This window comes from Epinephelus fuscoguttatus, linkage group LG16, assembly GCF_011397635.1.
Source record: "Epinephelus fuscoguttatus linkage group LG16, E.fuscoguttatus.final_Chr_v1".
Classification (NCBI taxonomy): Eukaryota; Metazoa; Chordata; class Actinopteri; order Perciformes; family Serranidae; genus Epinephelus; species Epinephelus fuscoguttatus.
In genome coordinates, this window is record NC_064767.1 from 17,041,666 (window position 1) to 17,063,844 (window position 22,179).

General features: G+C 41.6%; 1 protein-coding gene across 2 annotated transcripts; it reads left to right on the forward strand.

The window, feature by feature from the left end:
* The first annotated feature begins 724 nt into the window (after nt 1–724).
* mgmt (O-6-methylguanine-DNA methyltransferase) lies at nt 725–20,815 on the forward strand. 2 transcript variants are annotated; one of them, XM_049600668.1, is made up of 5 exons: nt 725–810; nt 3,353–3,501; nt 12,304–12,464; nt 16,879–17,018; nt 20,028–20,815. In XM_049600668.1, the coding sequence occupies exons 2-5, from the start codon at nt 3,365–3,367 to the stop codon at nt 20,154–20,156; spliced, it is 567 nt and encodes a 188-aa protein (XP_049456625.1). In that variant the 5' UTR covers nt 725–810; nt 3,353–3,364; the 3' UTR covers nt 20,157–20,815. The 2 variants fall into 2 exon arrangements, with proteins under 2 accessions (XP_049456625.1, XP_049456626.1); XM_049600669.1 differs by having other exon boundaries at nt 730–810; nt 3,356–3,501.
* The last annotated feature ends 1,364 nt before the right edge of the window (nt 20,816–22,179 follow it).

The following is a 22,179-nucleotide window of genomic DNA, read 5'->3' on the forward strand; positions in this document are numbered from 1 at the left end:
GGTGTGGGCCACAGGCCCACGCCGGCCTACACATTCCAAACGGAGGCATGCAGAGAGCTGAAGGCACCACAGAAATAAAAATAAAGCTGCAGAGGACAACAGACACTTTTAAACAATACATGAGTGATGCCACACACTTGCTCATAATGACTGAAATATATGCTTCAGTTAAATCTATGACTGCTCCAGGCAACATAAGGCAACTCCCTCTCTTTTAAACTGCATACAACTCCAATAAAAGGATTGTGCACTGCCCCATGTGTTGTTCATAATAACACGCTGACTTTATTAGTCGGTAATACATAAGGTGTTATTGGTTGTTGGAGTCACATAGGTGTTTTTTTTATCCACACACATTACGGCAGGCTGGGACCCTGAAGACCTCACTGTCAGTGGAGATGCAGAATTGGATAAATGTCTCAGCTATAAGTGGAAAGATAACAGTGTTTGAAATTAATGTTCAAAATATGCATTATCATATATTTTTTTCTTGCCGTAAAAATATCAAGCAAATCAAATATCTAAATCACTACCATTACTAGTCTTCGGTGAGCTGGGGACCCCCTGAAGGACCCCAAATCCCAATTTGAGACCTATTAGACAAGCCTTCTGTGTCTGTCCCTGGCAGGGGGCGGAGCGGGGACTCCATCCGGGCCAATCACAGAGCGGGAGCTGACTTTCGCCTCTTGTGATTGGCCGGCTCGACCACGCAGTGTGGAGAAACAGGAAGAGACTTTCTGTCACGTTTGTTTTGCATGGAGAGGAGAAGGGGACATCGTTCAGACACCGTGCGGATACAAACGCTTTATTGTAAGCTACAGGGTTAATTTAGAGTGTTAAAGTTACTCTAACAAAGCCTGACATGAGCTGAAGTTTAAAAAATTACCCGTATACTCTAATGCTATCTGTTAAGGGCTAGTAAGTTTGTGTCGGCCTCCAGCTACGAACCTCTACTTATTTTTAGCCATTTTAACTGCGCACTTACCATTAAAGGTGTAATTTAAGGAGATTAAAGACACTTACACACCCGAAGAATTGCGTCAGCCTTCGTCGACATTTCGGCATTAATTCAACACGGACACATGTTGCGTTTGCGCAGTCACAGCGCGCTTTCTACCCAATTAATCACGAAGGTTTGACCAGGAACTAGTGTAATGAGAAACGAGTCAAATGATTGACGAGCACGAGGATGCTGCCAGTGATTTTTAACAACACAGGCTGCTTATTGTTTGTTGTTCCTCACCGTGAAGAGCTGGGTAAACACCCCCAAACATCCAAGTAGTCACTTAGACTGGTGTACTGCACCGAAAACGGCACAAAACAAACATGATAGCATTATTTTTAATCAGCGTAGACTATTAGCCAGGGCCATTATTGCCAAAGTCCATTATTCTATCTATGAGTCTATTACCAGCTTGCTAAATGGCAGGCAGTATGTTGAGCGCTTATCCAAAGTGCACTGTACCATTGTTTGGCTCAGAAAATTTCTCGCCTTTATTGTCAGTTCAGGCAAACCCCCGATGAATACAGTGAGAGCTGCAAGAGTAGAAACAAGAAAGTTGAAGCAGACGCATTTGTGATCGCATACCATGACAGATGTGGTGGTGTTGGTGTTGGGTGTGTGTGCGGGGGGGGGGGGGGCAGTGGAAGTCTAAATGAAATACTGTAAAATGCATGAGTGCTTTTTATCACATAACCTTTGTTTAATCTAAAAATATATATCTATCCATCCTTAAATTAGAAGTACAAGTGTTTTTATTTATTAAATGTTTGTTATAGGGCTGCAGCCTTATTTTATACAGTCTATGGCTGCATATGAGATCATTTTAATTATTAATTGATGTGCAAAATGTCAGGAAATAATTTAAATTGTCCATCACATTTACTCAAAGCTCAAGGTGACATCTTCAAATAGATTCTTTTTTTGTCTTGCAGCCCAAAGCCCCCAATAATTCCCTTTACTATCACAAAAGACAAAGAAAGAAAAGCAGCATCTCACATTTGAGGAGCTGGAACGAGGACATGTTTATTATTTTTTTCCTAGAATAATTAATAAAAAGGATTAATTGATTATCAGAATAGTAGCAGGTTGTGATTAATCGGTTAATTGTTTCAGCTGTAGTTTGTTTTTGTTGCTTGATTTAGTAAGGCTGCACCTACAGTAGTTTATGTTTTAAAACAGAAGTCCTTTAAATTTAAAATGTCTATATTACAGACAAAATTCTCCATCAAAACTGGCAATGTACTATTAGTCAATAAATTGATTAGTCAGTCGACAGAAAATGACTCCTGTTTTCATAATCAATCAGTAATTTGAGTCACTTTTATAAGCAGAAACTGCAGTTATTCTCTGGTTACCGAGTTGCCACTTTTCTCTGTTTTATATCTCTGTAAACTAAATATCTTTTTGCTTCTGACTGTCGGACGGACAAAACAACACATAAAAACGTCACCTTGGACTCTGAGGAAACTCTGCTGGACATTTTTCACTCTTTTTTGGCATTTTCCAGGCGAAACAATTCTGTGATTAATCGAGAAAATAATCAGCAGAATAATCTATAATGAAAATTATCATTAGTTGCGGCACATCACATAACAATCGCGCGACATGAAATGTATGAATGTGAATTACATGCACTATTAAAACTGAAAAAGAAAGAGGGATATTGTATTTGTACCCTTTAGACACTTTTCAGATCAAGGTTCCAGGAAGGAAAGGTTTCCTCGGTTGAAACTCTTACAATCAATGTGACCTTTATTTATTATAACCCCCATCTCTCAAAAACTCACATATAACATAGTCAATCATCTCTCCTTCCCTCAAAGTAAAAATAAAAAAGGAACTGCTGTCTGGTTATTGCCAGTATCCATCTCAGTCGTCAGAAAAGCTGCACGTTTTTGCTGTTGTTAAGGGCTGGAAACCAGAATCCCATCGGAGTTGCACCCTAAGGAACAAATTTAATGCTAGAAAAACATCCCGACCATCAACCAAAAATGACGGATTGAAAATAATGTCGAGCTATCTTGGGAATCCCCCACCAGACAAGGGAACAGACTGCATTGTTTTTCTCATTTATGTGATATATAGAACAGAAAGAGGGGAAAAAATGGGCGATTTATTGGTTAGATAGGCGTATTCTTTTCCATGCACAAAAGAAATATTGGATAGTAATGTGGGGATCAAGTCACATCATGACATTGTTTGGAGGCTAGGTGTTCAAATATGTAAGCCATCATCCGTTGGTGGCCCGCTAGGTTTTCAATAGATCATTCAATGCAAATATGTGTGGGAAATTGTGGAAGTTGCCACATGAATATGTCAATGAACGGAGTGTAATTTGTGCTTCCTTAGCAGGGCAGCGAGATGAAGAAGCAGAAGGAGAGCCAGTGCACTCAGAAGACCATCTCATTGCTGAGCCCCCTGGGGACGATCCAAGTCAGTGGATGTGAGAATGGTGTGCACACCATCCAGATCCTAATGGATGTCGCACCTGCTGAAAGGTACTGTACAACAGCCGGGCTGGTGACGTGATAAACAAAGGTGTGAAATTTACAGGCGGACAGAATCCACTCCTGTGATGGAGTGCCACCATTCCTCATTGGAAGCAGGGCATTTTTGTAGATCCCACAAGAAATATCCTGGAGAAAGTTGGGCAAATATGAGCAGGCACTAGAAATATGAGGGGCACTAGAATACAGTTGGGCTTGAAATTAGATTTCTGATGGCATGTGGTTGTGATTCTTCCCGCAGTATATTTGAAATTTCAGAAAAATAACTTGTTTATTACCCACAAGGGAGTTGATTAGAGCTGATGTCTGTGGGGTCAGCAAAGGCCATGGGGAGCATGGACTGTTCGCTCCTGTTTATTTATGTTCCCTCCAAGTTGCATGCAGTACTTCTGAGTGTCAACCGACACTCAGAAATGTAATATGTGATTGCATTTCATGCCCTACCCATCCCTCAAAATTGTGAGAATGTTGACAGTCTTACTGAAGCGATTGAAACTGATTAAACTCGGCGCTAATAAGTACTTATTCCTTATTTTTACAGGTCCACATCCTACATCTCAGATTAGTTTTGATTAGATTGAAATTAAATATCCATGTATCGCAGATTCGCATTTGATAAACTTGAATGGTTTGGGAAATTAAACCATTTCCAAATGCACCCGGATAGGAAGTTATCCTTTTGAAAATGTATGTTCAAATTCTAATTTATGGAAACCCATTAATGACCTTGTATATTATACCTCAACATGTGTTTCCTCCTCGACTGTCTGCTATTTCCTAAAATTCATCAAGCAGTAAAAACATTCCACTTGTTGTTAATGAGTTGAAGTGAGAAAATTAATAATATGGAATTTTGATTATGGAAGATGTCCTGTAACCATGCACAAGCACCTTTCTCCGTCTCCTTGTGAACAGGGTTTAATTTGTGTGTTCAGGTTCAGTAGGAATATGCAAATGAATTTAATGATTCGCATCACTAGATCATTTCTCAGTTTAATATCATTTGCTATGTCGGTCATAAGCGATGCTTCGATCACATCGCCGTCTGTACGTTCTCAAAGGTGTGAGCAAGAAATCATTAAACCAAATGTTTAGATTTTATCACGACCAGTTGAATGCGATGTTATTGTCACAGGACAGGGGAACTAGAGCCACCTCAGATATATGGAGTAACGCAATGTAAACAGGCATTAAGGGAGGCGAGATAAAGTGACAGAATATAGGCTTATCTTTGCAACCGGCTTTACATGTAGATCTCACAAAAGCCCGCCTGTAGCAGTAATAGTTCAAATCAGCCATTTCCATTGATTTATTTATGACATACTAAACAAGGCTCTTTCCAGCTTTGGATGTGGTGTGTTGCAGGCTTAGAGAGTCAGTGTGATAAATGATCTCTAAGAGCATATTTTGGATAAGGGAAACAGATAACATCTATGCATAACATAAAGGGAGACCTACAGAAGATATCTGTGAGCAAGTCAAAGCATTGAAGGCTTATACGACTCTGCCTGCTTTCTGTGTTTTTTTTTTTTCTCCACAGTTCACTATTGGTTGGTGTTGAACAGCCGGTGCAGCAACAAAAGCATTTGTGGCATTGATAGATAGTTATTGATAAATACCATTATAGCTACATAAACGCCCTTGAAGTATTGCTTACGCACCATGACCGTCAGCTCTTTCTAATAGAAACGTCTCAAGCCCCTTTTGCTTCCTAACTGATCTTAGGAACATTTCCTAAAATCAACCTCCTCTGCCAGTCTAACGACAGCCCTGAAGGCACCATCAGATGAACAAATTCATTACATCTCAACAACCCCTGTTGGGGCCCTACGCACCAGCCTCCCTGTTAACCAGCTTTTTCCCCCCCTTTTAGTTTTTAGCATGGCCTCAGCGTTCACAGAAAAATGATACGCATTTTGTTTACAGGAGATTACTATTATCTGAAATATGATGCTTCTTGCCTCTTTCACACAGAGCACAGACACATAATACAGAGGAAATCATAGAGTACTTTTTTATTAGGGTGAAAAATGAAAAAAGGGCTGGACTCCTGCCCCGAGACATTTTGTGAGCATATTATTTTACAATGCTTTGATCAATTTGTCTGTCAAGCTGGCTGAGATGTGGGGGAGCAGGAAAAAAGCAATTTAGCTTGTGAGGTCCTCAATAGAAATGTACTACAGGAGCCTGTGTATGACATGTTGCATTAGAACCTGAGTAGCCTTTATTGCTTGATAATGTCGCGAGGCAATGCTGATATCAATCACCCTTTAACGGCCGGTGTGATGTGTTTTTATGAAAAGAGAAAAAAAAAAAAATAATGCATGAAGCATTTCTTGGAAAATAATTGATTTAATTCTGAGCTGAGGGATTTCTACTTTTAACAACATAAAAATATTGTGTTGGAAAAAAAAAGAAAACAGGCACAAAATGTGCTAGAAGCTAAAAATTGTTAAGAACAAGCTCTTTGCATATGCTCCTATAGAAAATTGTAATTAATTTTACACGGATAAACATTCTCATTCTCAGTCTCATTTGCATATAGATATAAACAATATATTTGTGCATCTGAATTCCCAGCACACTTGAGTCACGTGGTCTGCCTAAAATCCTAAGTGGCTAAAACCAAAAATTATCATTATATTTCCCAGGCCATAAATCCGCCTTTTTTTCTCTGACACAAAGCCTTATAAATCTGTGTCTGATTTTTCACATTGCACATTGTTTTTAGTTAATGATTTTCATCTGTTTGTTGTTGCTGTGATAGTGGGGAAATGTACCATATGCTCCGGCAAAAGACAAATGATTAGCAAATGAAATTCTGGACAGCTGTCTGACTGAAAGCGTTTGGTTGATAGCATTCTGCTACCATAATTAGCTTAAGCTTTGGGTTAATTAACTTTCTACCTGGATATGCATAATAATAGCATTCTGCAGAAAGCCAAGGAGCTTCCAGTATATCAGCAGCAAAGGCTGGCGTTTTATTTTGTATTTCGGCTGCATATTTCAATTTCAAGAGGCGATTTAGCTCGGGAGCATCGTCAAATATTGTAGATTTTACTCCCCAAGCCAGATAATTCTGAAACAATAGGGGTGTATTATGTGGCAGAAATGCCATTTCTGAATGTAATTAAAGCGGATGAAAGCAATCACCAATTTTTAAACGCTTTTGTCTAGCATGAGGCCTACTTGTAAAAAAATACCCATCAAGAGGAGAAAAGAGGCAAGAGAACCCCCAAGTCCTTATATAAGAGGCCTTTGAGACTGAAGTGAAGTACAACAGTAATTAGTCTTTTGTATGAATTTGCCGGCCATGCTCATGATTAGTTAAGCATATGAGAGGACTGCAGGACTGCATTGGTCTTAAGGAGGAGGGTGTTAAAGTCTATTTATCACCAGTTATCCTCACAGCTTTCCATTATCACTGACAACACTGGATGGGGCCTGAGAACAGCCTAATTGTTCTGAGGTGGAGTGTTTTTGTGTCAAACCCGTCACCCCCAGTCACATTGGCATTCATAAGCAGCCAGACATTTTCCATCTATCTAGCCCTAATACCCAAGCTGTCACAACAGCTTTTACACACTACCAACGCTAGTGTGAAATATCTGAGGTGATGCATTTATCGTTTTTCTCACACTCGCGTAGTGTTGTGAATCAATGTCCTGGTTCACACTGAATAGCAGTGTGGTAAATGTGTTCCCTGTTTGGGGCCTGTTTACATGATGTGCTCACACACCGGGAACCGTATCAACAACTTATTTTTTTCCCCCCACTATAATTTCTCTCACTTCCTCTCCGTCTCTTTCTTTCTCTCTCTCTTACATTTAGTCTAACACAATTTTAATCAGTTTATACTATACATATTTTGGTAGAGACACAACTGTATGGTAAATAAACTGCTTACATTGGGAACTAAAATGCTTTGTCATACAAACAGTGATCTGCTGAGATATTGAATGAAATCATCAATAAAGCAGGGGGGAGACTTTTTGACGTAGTCCCCTTAGAAATGGTATGAATAATTCATCATGTAATGATATTCAGATGATTTTTGTTCTATTTTTTACTGCGGCCTTAGAATATTGTTTTGCATGTTGTGAAGTGTCGTACTCAGCTGCGTATTCATTAAGGTGCTGCTCCCACTGGCCCTTGGACCCATCTGTGCTCTATGTTTATGCCTCCATCTCTCGGGAACGTCCCAATCAGGCTGCATGTGCCATTTCCTGTGTAAACCAACACCTGTGTAACACACTACCTGTAAACCGCCCCACACAGACGAGACACTGACATTCGCTCAGATGAAAATCTGCAAATGTTGTGGTTTCTAAAGCAGAACCTCCAGGGTGAGGACGGGAGCCGAGCGAGAGTTACCCTTCGCTGTGGAGAGATGCAGCTAAAAGCAGCCCCTGCAGGTTTTTTTTCTCTTTTTTTCCCTGTTGTCGACCGGGAAGTTTTTCCGGCGCGAGGGTTCGTTGTGCTAGTTTGTTTTTAGAACTTGATTGGATTCTATATCTGCAACATGCAGAAGTGTACAGTGTGTGACATACTGAGGCAATATGCAGAGAGATGATTCCGCTCTGACATCTTGGAGAGGAGTACGAGTCAATTATGCCCAAGTGTTGTTCTTGCTTATCTTCCTGCGGCACCAAACAAGGATTTAGTCAAGGATTTAGGGGTGAGGGGGCGGTGGTGGGGATCATGGTAAGCGGTTCACAACAAAACACTCAAAACTCCTGGGAGCGGGCACTGATTTAAAAATAAATTACAGAAGACGAAGCGCTAACACTCAAGGGCCCTCAGCAGTGCTGGCGTACACAGGTGAAGATTAGCCTCCTCGCTAATCAGAGGAACAAGGCAGTAATTTGCTCTGAACACAGACAGTAATTAGGACTTGGTGACACTGGATTCCCATAATGCCTTTGTGCTTGACGTGGTCAAATTTTGACAGAGGCTATCCATGCAGGGTCACTGTCCCTCCAGTCTCTCGGCCCTCTTCAGTCGAGGCTCTAAAAGGTCCCTGCAGTTACAGGGGATCCCTAATGTACTTTATGCCTCCCTCACTGGCTCCTTACCATTCGGGTAATTGGAATCTCTTACTATGGCACTTGAGAATAGAGGCTAAAAACACTATTTGAAACTGCTCAGTAGTCTGTTGTAGATAAACATTGCTGCGTCGGGGTGTGGATACACTACATAATGGAGTAAGAGTTAAGGCTCTGGTAATACATGCCTTCACTGACTCCTGTGGCTAGCCAGTTGGGAGAAGACCTAATTGTTGTGTGCTTTGTTGCCTACTCTGCAGTATTTTACCACCACCTTTATGTATTGGATTGAGTGTTGCGGCCTCTTTGGTGGACATTCGCTAATAAGAGTTGTTGGATATCTAGAGAGCAGTTTATCCGGCCGAGTTGTTTTTATTTTGAAACGGCGGAGCACAAAACGTGCGCCCCAGAACAGAACAGGAAGCATTCCTTACAGCTTACCACTCGGAAAGCTCTCGACTTTAGTGCTGCAGTAGCTAGATAGGCATCTGAATGATCTTCAAATGGTTGAACGAGCTGCATTGAGCAAGTGGCTTACAATTGTATCACAGCCTTTGGCTCAGAGACCATCAGGATCTTGACATTCATAGAGACATGCTGTATTTTTTTCCCTTTTTAGACAGTCATTTTAGGCTTTTTTCATGCTCTCTTGAGTCTTTGACGTCTCTGAGTTAAGTATCCGCAGCTATAAGGCTGAGGAAAATATTGGACTGCTCTTGGCCTTTTCTATTTCATCCTCTGACCCGCCATGTTACCCATGATCGGTGAAGGAGAACTCTGGCAGGCTGTGTCAAAAGTGACAGCCGATCGAGTCAGGATGAGCGCCATCACGCTTCACAGGATGGAGGCATGAGTTCTGAGTTTTTCCCCTTTTTTGTGCAATATACCATTACACCCTTCGCCAGATTCCTTTCAATTAGATCCCGTGGTTAACCTGTTTCATTCTCACGTCTGCGCCTGATAGAAAAAGTCTCACTGAAGTCTTGTGCAAGTAGAGATACGGAATATGCCAAAAGAAAATTGACAAATTTAATGTCAGCTTTTTTTGTGTGTTCCTTTGTCTCCTTTGATTGTTTCCTCCAGGATGAATGAAATAACCTCCAACATTATATAAATGCTCAATTCATTCTTTATATTAGAGTTGGAAAATAGGTAGAACTCCAAATGACTCCATACTTTACGCAGCAATGATTTATGGTAATTGGAAATTGATTGTGACAGGAGCACAATATTAGAAATTTTCTCAAATCACAATCTTGTATCAAGGGAAATATTCTTTTTAGTGCAGCAGATCCTGGCTAGTTTGGAATTAGTTTCTTATTTCCTTACCTGTGATGAAATAGTAAACGCCTGAAGGACACTGAGAAAAAAAAAAAGATTTTATCCAGTCAGAAGATGATAAATAATTTTTCTTTAACCAAATTCGAACGTACATACCTTTGATAAACAGAGTTATTAAAACACTGTTTATGATCATGAGTAATTATAATTCTTGGTTTCTATACAGGGGATGGCAGGTACTTTAAGACAATATAAAGATTGCTCCTCCTTTGAGAGTTTCTTTATAATAAGCCCGACATTTATTACACATCTCTAATCTCTCATTTGAAGGCCAGAGTTTCTAATGTGCCAGTCTGGACACTGTAAAGATCATATGATGCTGCTTGATTTGTAATTCATTGAAGCGACTGGAAATGTTGGCAGTGCAGGAGCTACATCTCCACTGCCCACATGCTCTTTAAAAACAATCCCCCATTGCACCTAGAGGTGACAGACTTCAGCTCGACTGATGTTGTTCCACCTTTATTTATTTATTTTGGTGTTGTTTACCGGCCATAACATGTACTGCATTGCATTAACTTTTACTACTGTCAATGTTGTATCACTCAAAACACCTTTTGAAGCCGACGCATCCATAACGGAGGGCTGAGGGGAGAGGGAAAATTAGCCACGGTGACAAGTCTGAAGTGTGAGCTGGAGGTCAAAGGTGCCAAGCCTTAAGCAAAGGTGCTCTAGCCTTTGTCCAGTAGATTGTAAGGGCCTGCGGGTCCAACAGGAACATTTCCACACACAATATCCCCGAGCTGTCAGTGTGCAGCGGCTGGAACATCCTCTCAGAGAGAAAGAGGGGCTGTGGAGGGGTAGAGGAGGAGGAGGTGGTGGAGGTGGTGGTGGTGGGAGGAGGAGGCGCGCTGGGGGTGGAGGGGAAGGGGGGTTGTAGAGAGGGAACAGTGGCCTGAAGATCCTTGCAGAGAGAAAGAGAGGTGGGGGTTGGTGGGTGTGTGTCTGGGGGTGTCGGTGGTGGGGAGCCAAAAGAGCTGGAGTGGGAGGATAGAGAAATAGAGAGGGGGAAATGAGGAGGGAGAGCTGGGGGGGAGGGGGAGGCAGGGGAGGGGAGGGATAGAAAGGAGAGACAATGACAAGTAGGGGCTGGCTGGGCACTCACCCATGCCGACAGAGATTGCCATGAGCCATGGCCATTGTTTGAGCGGGTCTCAGCACAGGACCCGCCGGTGGGTTTCCGACTTTTCACCACTCAACTATAAACTGCTGTGTGGTTTATTTAGAAATGAGAGTATTTACACCTTTTACTGTATTTACACCCACTGTTAAACGGCACCCAGGAGATTTTCATCACACAGCCACAAACTAGCAGGCAGAGCGGTTCCCTGAAAACTGACCTGCTCAGTCATAACACTCCAGTAAACCTCAGCTTCACATGTCCAATATAAAACGTTGCTCAAACTGTGACCTGCAGAAGTGTAAAAACACTTTAGGGCCGTGTTGTTACGGCGGGCGGGAGAGAGACGGTCTGTGTGTTTAACAAAGTAAATGTCTATTATTAATACCATACAGGATAAGCCAATTTTGAAAAAGGGGCACTTAAATGGTGATATTATTTATTTATAAGTCCTGTACACCAGTTAATGGAATTGGCGGCCTGCTTTTGATCCACAACACAGCTTGAGGTCCACTTTGCAGTAATGCACATGCTAAGAGAGGACCTTCCCAGTAGGGTCTTTAAGTGTCAAATATGGGTCAGTCTGCTTGCATTGACCTGGGGGGTGGTCAGCAGCGGAGAGAAATTCAGCTGTTAAGTGATGCCAACTCAACCATCGGCAAATTCCTCCAAGCATCTACTCATGCTAAGATGCACGTCCAAGTGCAGCGCTTTGCTGGCCAGCACCGCTCTGGCCAAAAAATCCATTTATTCTTGTCATGAACTATAAACTAGACCCAAGCAGAGTTGAAACTGTTGTTAACGCTGTGCTCTTAACTTTTTTCCCTAACAGCTGCAAGACTTTTGAAAACTCTCTTTTTTTTTCTTTTTTTTTGGGAAGAAACTGGTTCTGCTTCCTTAAAGTTGTTTGAAATAAACTGTTAGCGCCGTTCCTTATGACCCGAGAATGTTTTCTTTCATACTCTATCATGCTGCACTTCATATAAATATATATCTACTGTAACAAACGCCTGGATTACTGTCTTTATATTTTCTCAAGCTTCTCTCCGTCTGATATTTTTTACAGCCCAGTAACGGGAGTGGCCGAAATGTAGAAGTTTAGATTTTAAACACGTCTTGATTAACAACTTTCACTCAGCAAATTATGCCATCTTGCATGTGTGTCAGCCGTGGCGTGTTATCACACTCTTGTGACATATTTTAGCACTATTCAAGCAAGAATCGGGTATTATGATTGCTCCTCTGATCCCCACCTCAACTCCCCATCCTGCCTTATATCCCTCACAGGAGCAGCGAGGCCCCCCTGAGCTGTGTGGTCAACGATAGCCCGGCAGAAACGAGCCCCGAGTTGCAGCGCTGCGTTGAATGGCTCCAGGCGTACTTCAGTGAGCCGCAGACCACTGGGAGTCTCCCGCTCCCTGCCTTTCACCACCCCGCCCTGCAAGGAGGTCTGTCATGGATAAATATTTGCAGAGCCATGACTGGGATCAGGCTTTCACTCTTAATTGTCAGTTACATCACTTACACTCACTGGCTCACTGTGTTATAATGAAGTATTTTATGGCTGAGAGAGGGAGAGCGAGGGAGAGAGCGAGAGCGGAGGAAAAGCGAGTGAGTGGGTGAGCGAAAGGAGAGAGAACAGAACACAGAGCTGTAACTTGGTTCAGTAATCTGTGGCAGCTCTTACCACGCGTGTTAGTCTTGGCAAGCTTTTCCATGATTCTTGGCACATTCTTTGAAACTGATCGAATTCCACTCTTGACATTTTCAGACAGGAAGCTTTTTTTTTTTTTTTTTTTCAATGACAACATGTGAATGGTGGTAAAGTTTGAATGAGCTTATTGTTGGCTTGACCAGTCACCTAGGGCGAGTAAAATGAAAGCACCCCCCAAAAATGGACAATTAGTGTCCTTTCAACTGCTCGTTGTGACTGCGGAGTGAATGATTGAGGGCGCCGAGGAAAAAAACGAGGAATTAATTATCCCTGGCGCTTTTGTTTCGAGGGAAACAAACAGCACTCGCAGCCTGACAACTCACTTTTGAGATCATAAACTTATCGCGCCCGTGCCGTTTTCAAAACAATTACGGGCTATTTCTTTGTCACGCTCAGATGCTCGGTGCATTTTAACTTAAAGATTTTCAGAAGTGCTCATTTAGACCCAGAAGCACACCTACACAGGGAGAAAAAAATAACTCTAATATATGCATTTAACAATTGTGCCTCTCTTCCCCTGCAATCAGGCCTTAGTTGCTCTCTAATTTCATGCAGATCTGCAGTGCTTGAGTGATGGCATTTTCAATGAGCAGGTACTCCATCGAGACCCTGTATACAGCTATGAGTCCCACGCTCCCGCAAAGGCAATGCAGAAATACATCAGGACCAATTACGATATCAACTTTCAGTGTGATTCCCTTCGCCACCAAGTGCTTGTGTACCAGCCCCAGGCTCTTTCAAATCGCATCTCATCTGAAGTCTTTGGGGTTTTAATTAAATTTCAGGATAGATGGAATTCTTCATTAGTACCTGATCTGAATAGGTGATTGTGCTGTGTTCCACCTCTCTCCCTCGCCTGTTGTTTTGGGGCTCAGTAAATACAGGGTTTAGGCTTGGATTGCTCTCAGTAGTCAGAACCATAGGCCATGCCAGTATAAAAATGTTAAATGTGAGCATCAAGAGTATTTGTCTTTTGAGGGAGGAAAATAGAAGGTGTTTTTTTCTTTCTTTTTTTTTTGCGCTTGTTGATTCACAAATATTAAGGATTAGTTTTTGCCTTACTGCTGTACAAATTCCTACTCGATCCAGTCATGCAGCCGCTGCCTGCCTGGGAAAAAAATACAAGTTTAATCAGGTCATTACAATCTGTGACAACCAACTTTTGTTTGCTCAGTTATCTTGTGGGAGAACCTGAACGCGACAGCGCTCTCGCAGCACTTGTCATGTAATATTGAGTTGTGACCTTCACTTGAAGTGTTGCCATGTTTATTTACACATTTCTGACAAAACAAGCCACTTTTCATATTAGCTGTCACGATATACCTGAGCAACAGAGGTGACATGAAAGGAGATGCGAGGTGCGGGTTTTTCGATACTGTCTGACTGATTGTCATGCACAACATCACACGCCAAGTTTGGTCGTTGGAGGTAGAGGGATGGCGAGTGCGTGCATGTGTCGCGCTCAGTGAGCTCCGTGCGTGTTTGTGTGTGCGCGTGCACTCGCGTTCGCCCCCTCAGAAAAACACAGACACCATCATGGGTTCTTAAAACGATGCATATTCTTATCTCATTAATTATACATCCATATGTAACAGACGAGAGGATCTTAGTCTCGGTAAGCGGCACAGGGAATATGCAGGGAGGGGGCCAGGCAAAGGGGGGGAAGGGCGCTCTTCAAAGCCCAAATGACTGTGTTCCTGCAGGAGGCTGAACCTCCCCCTGTGCACAGCACAGGGCGAGATGAGACACTCACCAGGACTCGCCCCTGTGATGTGGAGAGGAATTAGGGAAATGAACGTTTTCAGAATATCGAATAATCAGAGAATCATCAGCACCCCGTCAGCCTTCAAAAGTATGGATCCCTCAAGACTCAAGAGACACTTTGACTGGGAGTCAAAGTCTTCCCTCCCATTAGACACAAAGGATAATGAGGTAGCTGCATTTCCAGTATTGTCTTTTTATTGTCACAACCATGTATAAGGTGACTGTCAGCTGGAAGTCATCTCTCCAAAGCTTTCATTAGTTGGGCTGATTCACTTTATTGTTTTTTTTTTACCTCCTTTCAAATTGCTCTCATCTACAAAATTATGAGCAAATCAATCATATGTATGTCAATATCTTCATAATCACTAGATCTGTTCGATTTTACTCTGGGTCAATTTGTTCCTGCCTCTGCTCTGGCCCTATCACCTGGCCTCATAGTAGGTAATGACCTGTGACATAATTATGGGATGTCTGTAAACATGTAAGTGGTTCCTCTCAACTTTTATTTAAACAATTGACATCACTGCACCCCGATCTAAAGAGGGTCCTGACCCCAGACACACCGTATTAGGCTCTTTATGAAGTATGGGGCTAGGGGACTGCTCTCCAAATCATTGCTGGTCACCTCAAGTGACCCGCATGAAGTCTCTGTCACTAACACTGATGAGGGCAAAGTTCTTTAACCTCTGAGCGGGCAGATAAAAGCGCACACACTTGTTTTTGCGGTCCAGAACTGTTGAAGATGTGAAAACCTTCCAGGAGAAACAGCTGCTCGGGATTTATAAAAAGGTGTGAGCGGCCCCGCAGCTTGTTGCGCGGTCGGCTTGTAGGTGAAAGTGACTCCGCTGGCGTGACGCTGACTTTGGTTGTTTGTCAATAACGTTTGCATCAACGGGGATTTGTCGTAGCCACAGTCTGGGCAAGTTGTCATCTACCCACCGGTGACAAAGCGATATCAATATGTACCACGCACATCATGTGGCCAAATCCGAGCTTTATGAGGGAGAATAATGCATAAAAGAAATTTCAGGGGTGTATCTTATCTCCTCATAACATTAAGTCTGTCTGCGTAAGAGCCCGTCATCTCGTTGACAGCGTGATTATTACCTGAAAAATTATTAAACAGTACCTACGGGCCTTGTTCAAGACAAAGAACTCACATGGGTGCGCATCAATCAAATATATCCCCTTTAGGTTTTACACTTATTCCCCCCAGTTTAGGCAAATTGCCTTGTTCGCGTGGCTTTGTGTAGCGGAGAGTGACTATAAGGTAGCGAGGGAGCCTGGGGAGCAAAGGATGTTCACTCTGTAGAAGAGAGACAGGGGTGTGACATGTTTTCACACAATGCCAATTTAGAGGGATTTCTCATAGATCACTTGTCATGTGCTCTCTTAGACCATATAAATGAGAGAGAATGGGAGATCACTAATTGAATTTTCATGACTGAGTACATGTATGTACTAGAAGAATTTCACCCCCTCTTGATAACGAGACTATTGTTCCCCATCTTGTTCTCCGTGGAAAAAAAAAAAGTGTTGTTCACTTGCTACACTCCGCATCGACGTCTCAAGGTTTTCCAAGATGCTTCAAATAACGCTTCCCCTTTTTCTTTAGCAATCAGAGCTACACAAACATGCCTCTCAGTCACTGCCTGGTAATCCAGAAAAAAAAAGATAATGCTACTGCTAAAGTGCTAATGAAATCAAAGCCGTTAATGTGGTCGGTTAAGCTGCGGATGATTTGAAGAATTCCGCCATTTAAGTGAAGATGATATAATGAATCTACTCTGAATAGAAAGCAATTAAAAGGACAAATTGGTCTGATTAACCTCAAAGTCATCCCACTGCCACAAATGGTGTGCAACATTCAAATTATTATTATTAAAAATCTGGAGCAGATTTGCAGTCTTTTTGGCCTCTCTTAATCCTTTTAAATGAAGGAGCGAACTTTTTTAATTTTAGCTGTGACCTTTCAAAGCATAACCTAGATTTTTCTGCCATAGAAATAATTTTCTCACATCAGCTTCTGTAGCATGTTAATACTAGTTCTAAGGTCAAATTGAGGGACTTCTATGTATTTAGTTGTTTAATGAGTATCGTGAAGGAGAAAGAGGGAGTCCTGCAGAGCCTGTTGGAGGAAGATGTGGTTGGACATGATGAGAAACTACCAACTGGATCAAAATGTAGTGACGCTTCAAACTTTTGATTTAAACACAAAACAGTTGTTTATTTCAAAGGAGCAAAATCAACGTTGTACCAAAGTGTTGTCTTGTTGTCGCCAGCCTCTCAGGCAGCTGTCTGATTAAACAAGGAACTCTCTCTTCCTCTTGTTCCCCGCTCCTGTCTCTCACTCTTCCTCTCTGTCCCCCTGCTTTGTGACGAAGACGCGTTCACCAGCCGCGTGCTGCAGGTACTTCTGACGGATGTGAAGTTTGGAGAGACGGTCTCGTACAAACGCCTCGCCGAGATGGCGGGAAACCCCAGAGCGGTGCGGGCAGTGGGAGGGGCCATGAGGAGGAACCCGGTGAGTGTGGCTGACATTGATTGACAGGCCTCTCTCTTGCTTACTTTATTTAGCCAGATAGGGAGAGCAATCATTTTTTATTAGATTATTATTAGGCTTTAGTGACTGGTGCATCTGAACCTGCATGTTGTGTGTGGACAAACAATAAAGCTGCTTATAGTCACAAGTTAATTAGTAATTTTATAAGGGTTGTAAACAAGGAAGTAGCACTGGAGACACCATGACATCACCTACAGTGTTAAATGTAGAGCTGCAATGATTAGTCAGTGGACAGAAAAGTATTTTGTGATTATTTTAATAATCTGTTAATCATTTGAGTCACTTTTTTTGAACAGATACTCCATTAATTACCTGGTTAACGTCTTTCAATGTGAACATTTGCTGCTTTTCTCTGTTTTTTATCATTGTAAACAGATTATCTTTTGGTTTGGGGCTTTTTAAATCATCACCTTGGAAGCTGTGATGGGTGTTTTTCACTAGCTTCTTATGTTTTATAGACTTAACAATTGATCTAGATTATAATCAGCACATTAACCAATGAAAATAATCATCAGTTGCACCTCTAATTAAATATTCTTAAATATGATTTGGAATTTTTGCAACAACCAGATGGAGTTGCAATAGCTTTAAAGGTTTTGCGTCGATATTTTATGTTGTAATTGCATATAAAAGTTTGAAAAAAGGTTATTGAGTAAACAAATCAAACAGATAGGATATATAATCTCTACTTGGGTATATTTAAACATATATGTTCAAATAATCACTTAAAAATGCATAAAAAACATGACAATATATGGATTTTCAGTCTTGTTTTGAAGAGACTCTACCTACAACAAGGTACCCCTGCGCTCCACTTTCCAATGAAAATAAGTTTTAAAAATCTTCGTGAGGCAGGATATATGATCTAAACTGTAGGTGTGTTCGATTATGTGCAGCGGTGAAATAAACGCCTCCCTCTGCGAGCGGCGGCGAAGTGAAAGTCTACCTACAGCACAATTTTAAGCCCACACCTTTTGTTCCCGTCCTCTCAAGTCTTACTGTAGATGTTCGCTGCAAATCTCCGCTTCTTGTAGGAAACCTGGCCCGCATCATTTCGCCCATGAATCCACTGTGTACAAAATGGAGGGCTAGAGGGCAAGTGGTGTGTCTTCTTTTGATCAAACCCTTTGATCAAAGCCCGTTTAGCTCTGCCCATGTAGTGCTGTGGGCACCACCGGTGTGCTCTGTGAGGCAGAGAACACTTCTTGTACAGAAATGCAGCCAGTGAGATGCTCTCCCTCATATGTGCAGTGAAAGAGAGTGTGTACATCCTCATCTTGGCGCTGTGTTCTTCCTCTGACACTGTTTTTTGTTATTGAAGTAGAAGGAAAAGTCGTTTAGAATTTTAGAAAGTGATTTCAAACAGAATAAAAGCAAATAAACCGCAAAAAATGTGTGGTTTTAATACTAGTTTCTTTATATTCTTTTTATATTACATTAGCCAATGGCATTGCTTTTGGATGGCTGTATAATACCTCTCAGTCTCATGTTTTACAGACATTTCCTTCCTTTCGTCAGGGAGGCTGGGAGCCTGAGCCCTCAGCTCCTGATACAGATCCAGAGTCAGATTGTCAGTGTCAATTACTTGTCAGTAGCGCCGCTCCACTCAGGCTTCAACTGTGAAAAGCTCAGTGTGCTCAATCGATTCTCGCCTCTCTGTGGCACTTCTTCTTCACCAGGATTTGAGTATTGATAAGCCTGGCGTAGTGCTCTTTTCCCCCCAAGTGAAGAGGCAGATCCGCAGGCCTTGAGGGTACCCTGCTCTCCCTCCAAACCCGGGGAACAGTATTGATCCGAATACTCGAGCAGTATTTCTCTGTCTGCAAGGTTAATCTGGGGCTCGGAAAGTTTTATTGCTGTTGATATGGGAGCGGGTTTAATGATGGATTTGAAGTGAAACACACTGCATGTCCAACTTTTATATAAAAGGCTGGAGGTGCAGACATCAGCTCGGGATAACTTATTGGAGAAATACAGTCACAACGCTGCAGCAGTTGGGATGTTTTTTATATTTTCGCGTTAACGAGAAGAAAATGAGGGCAACATTAAGAATATTTTAAAAGGAATAATTGCTGCGATTCATTCCAACCATTGCCACTGTTCTTGTTCTGAATTCACAATGATCGAAGTGTTTTAGGCTTGCTTGTTTAATCTTTCTCCAGCCATTTAGTTTACAAAGAACTCGGGACCCCCCTGGCAGTCGTCTGCAACAAGAGTAAACGCTCCACCGACTTCCTCTTTTTAATGATCACAGGGTTATCAGATCTTAATGTTGACACCCTCTCGATTGAATATTCATCCTGCTGGTGTTTTTGCCCATTAATTTTTGATTGCTTCTTTGCTTTACACTATTAAAGAGTAAAAAACATTTATACCCAAAGACTGAGCCATCACCCTGAATGTGGATTTGTGCAGGATCAAACCAGACACTTCTGGTGTGACACTTTGTTTTCATGCAGTGCGTGAACATAAAAAGCAAAAAAAAAAAAAAAAAGTGCAGATTCATATTTTCTGCACGTTGGTTACTTTTAAGTTGCACCGTTTATGTGGTAAATCACAGATTCTTTCATACATAATACATATCTACTATCAACATCTCCAACTGTTGTGCTGCTGTGACAATAAATGTCGACCTGAGAACAAGAAAGCAGTAAAGCACCAATTTGTATTTCTGTTTTGCTTTTTTCAAATACTATTTTTTTTGTAATACATCATACTTTTGTAGTGGAAGCACCGATCCTTCATGGCATTTATTTTTTTTAAGTTTAGACCTGGAAATATGCTTTCTGCATCCTCCTTTCCGAATTTATTAAATCGGAAAACGACCGGTCATTTAAAGAAAAAGCAGAAGGCAAACATTTTAAAAGTGTCTCTGTTTGCATATAAAAACGTCCTTGCGTAATATTTGCAGAACTTCAACATGTTTATTTCCTCCGAGTTGAATTTTCTCCCTCTGTCTGTCCGTGCCAGGTTCCTCTCCTCATCCCCTGCCACCGAGTCATTTCGAGCAGTGGACAGAGTGGGCCGTACATGAGCGGCAAGGGCAACCATCTCAAACAATGGCTGCTCACCCATGAGAGGCAGGGAAGGGAAGGCTAAAGCATGACAGAGGCCAACTGTCCTTCATTCAGTACACACACACACACACACACACGCCTGCGCAAGGCCGGGATATGTTTTTTTTTAAGAACACAAAACAGGGCCATAAAGTTTAGCGTGCTTGGCACACTCTGTGGAACAACTGGAGCTGCTTGTAGATATTCAGTTTATTCTCCTTTTTTTAATATCTAAGAATAGAGATGCTGCATAGTTAATGTGATACAGAGTTGTTGCAGAATTAGAATGTACAAAAATAACTTAAACAGAGAACAGTAGGAATTACAAACATATGCTCCCGTGGGTCTCCGTTGCGTTTGCCAGATAGTGCTGGAATGGTTTTTCTAAAGAATTATTATTCCCTTAAAAATATGTCTCTTGCATTGTTGTTGTTGTTGTTTTTTTTTTCCTAAGCAGAATTAGTCTTTGTACCTCTCGTTGGTTTTTTAATTTCCTGCCAAGTGAATGCTTTGTTCAACATCCAGTGATAAAGGCTCTGAATTTTACTGCTACAAAGCTTTGTAGTGAAGCATTTGTTTTGTCTTCATTTAGATCTCATTGTTTGCTCTCGCCTTATAATCCACCTAGAGTGGAGATGTCTTATGCATTATATACTGTACTTTTGTAACGTTAGACATGTTTAAATAAACACATCTCAAAATGACAAATCCTGCCTTTTCATCATTTTAATTGCATTTAATTTAAAAATTGATTTCATGTAGCGTTCACTCAGTTCAGCTCATAATTAATTATGCTGTATGTCTTCTCTCCTCGCTGCAGCTCTGGATGTCAGAGCTCCCTTTTTTTATTTCTGAGTAGTGTTTTCCATTAGAGGGCAGTACAGAACGGGAAACAGAAATCAACATTTCAACCTTGAATTCATCCTGCACATTTAATCTGTAACTTAAATGTTTATATGTTATTTTATTTTCATCACAACCTACTTTAATCCCTTTGGGATAAATTATTCTCTCTTAAAAAGACCATATGGAGAGGGCAGCAGTGGCGGTGTGTGTTTAGAAATAGCAGCCGCTTTAATTGAATATGTCCTGTACTTTTTTTTTTCCACATTTCCTCATGATGATCTGTTGTAACACTGACAGTTTAGTCTTTTTTTCCCCCCTCTAAGTTCTTGATTCTCCCTAACAGTCTAGCGCAGCTCCAGAGTGACCCTTTCTTGCCCATAGTTATTCCTCTTCTGTTCAGCCCAGGTAGCCTAATAATCCACCCTCCAAAAATAACCTCGGCTCTAACCTTTACAGAACCAATTCAAGTGGCCCGCTTGCTGAATACATTTGAACTTTGCTGCATTTTTGAATTTCTTATCCGCTCAGCTCCGTGCGGCTGTCTCATCGTACTGCTGGACTCACTTACTCTGCCGTTGGAGCACCATCGCAGCGTAGATGTTGAGGCAGCAGACAGGCAGATGAAGAATGAGACTCAGTCTGTGGTTTCACAGAGGGCTAATGATGCCTGTGGTGACTACAGGCTACAGTCAGCCCCCTAACGAAGGGAGCTGTGACACAGCCACAAGGGGTCCCATTTAAGCCAGGCGCACTCTGAAGTGCACTGTAAGCACCCTCCTTTTTTTTTGCTTGTGGCTAAGTAAATTCTATGGAATGCTATGAATTTAGCATCCAGAGATACTGATGTCTGTAGAGGTCTGTGGCTGACGTTAAAAAACAAGTCCAGCATCAAAGCCTCAAACATGCTGCCAGTAATTGGCCATGTAATTGCTTAGGTGCCCAAGGAATCTCTTAAAAATAATTCACACCTTTTTTTTCTCCTCTCCGTTTTTACATTTTCATGGTATTTTCACATTTATCAGCATTAGTAGTGGCATTATTGTTATTATTATTATGTCTGTATTATTTTGTGGTGGTATTTTCGCCATGTGTACCACTTCCGTATCATGCTGGCTCGGAGATAAAAAAGGAATTAGATTAAAAGAGGCTGAGACGATCTCATCATCCGCACTGTTAATCTCTGTGAAACCTTTAATTTTGGCCTAATATCTGCCTCCATT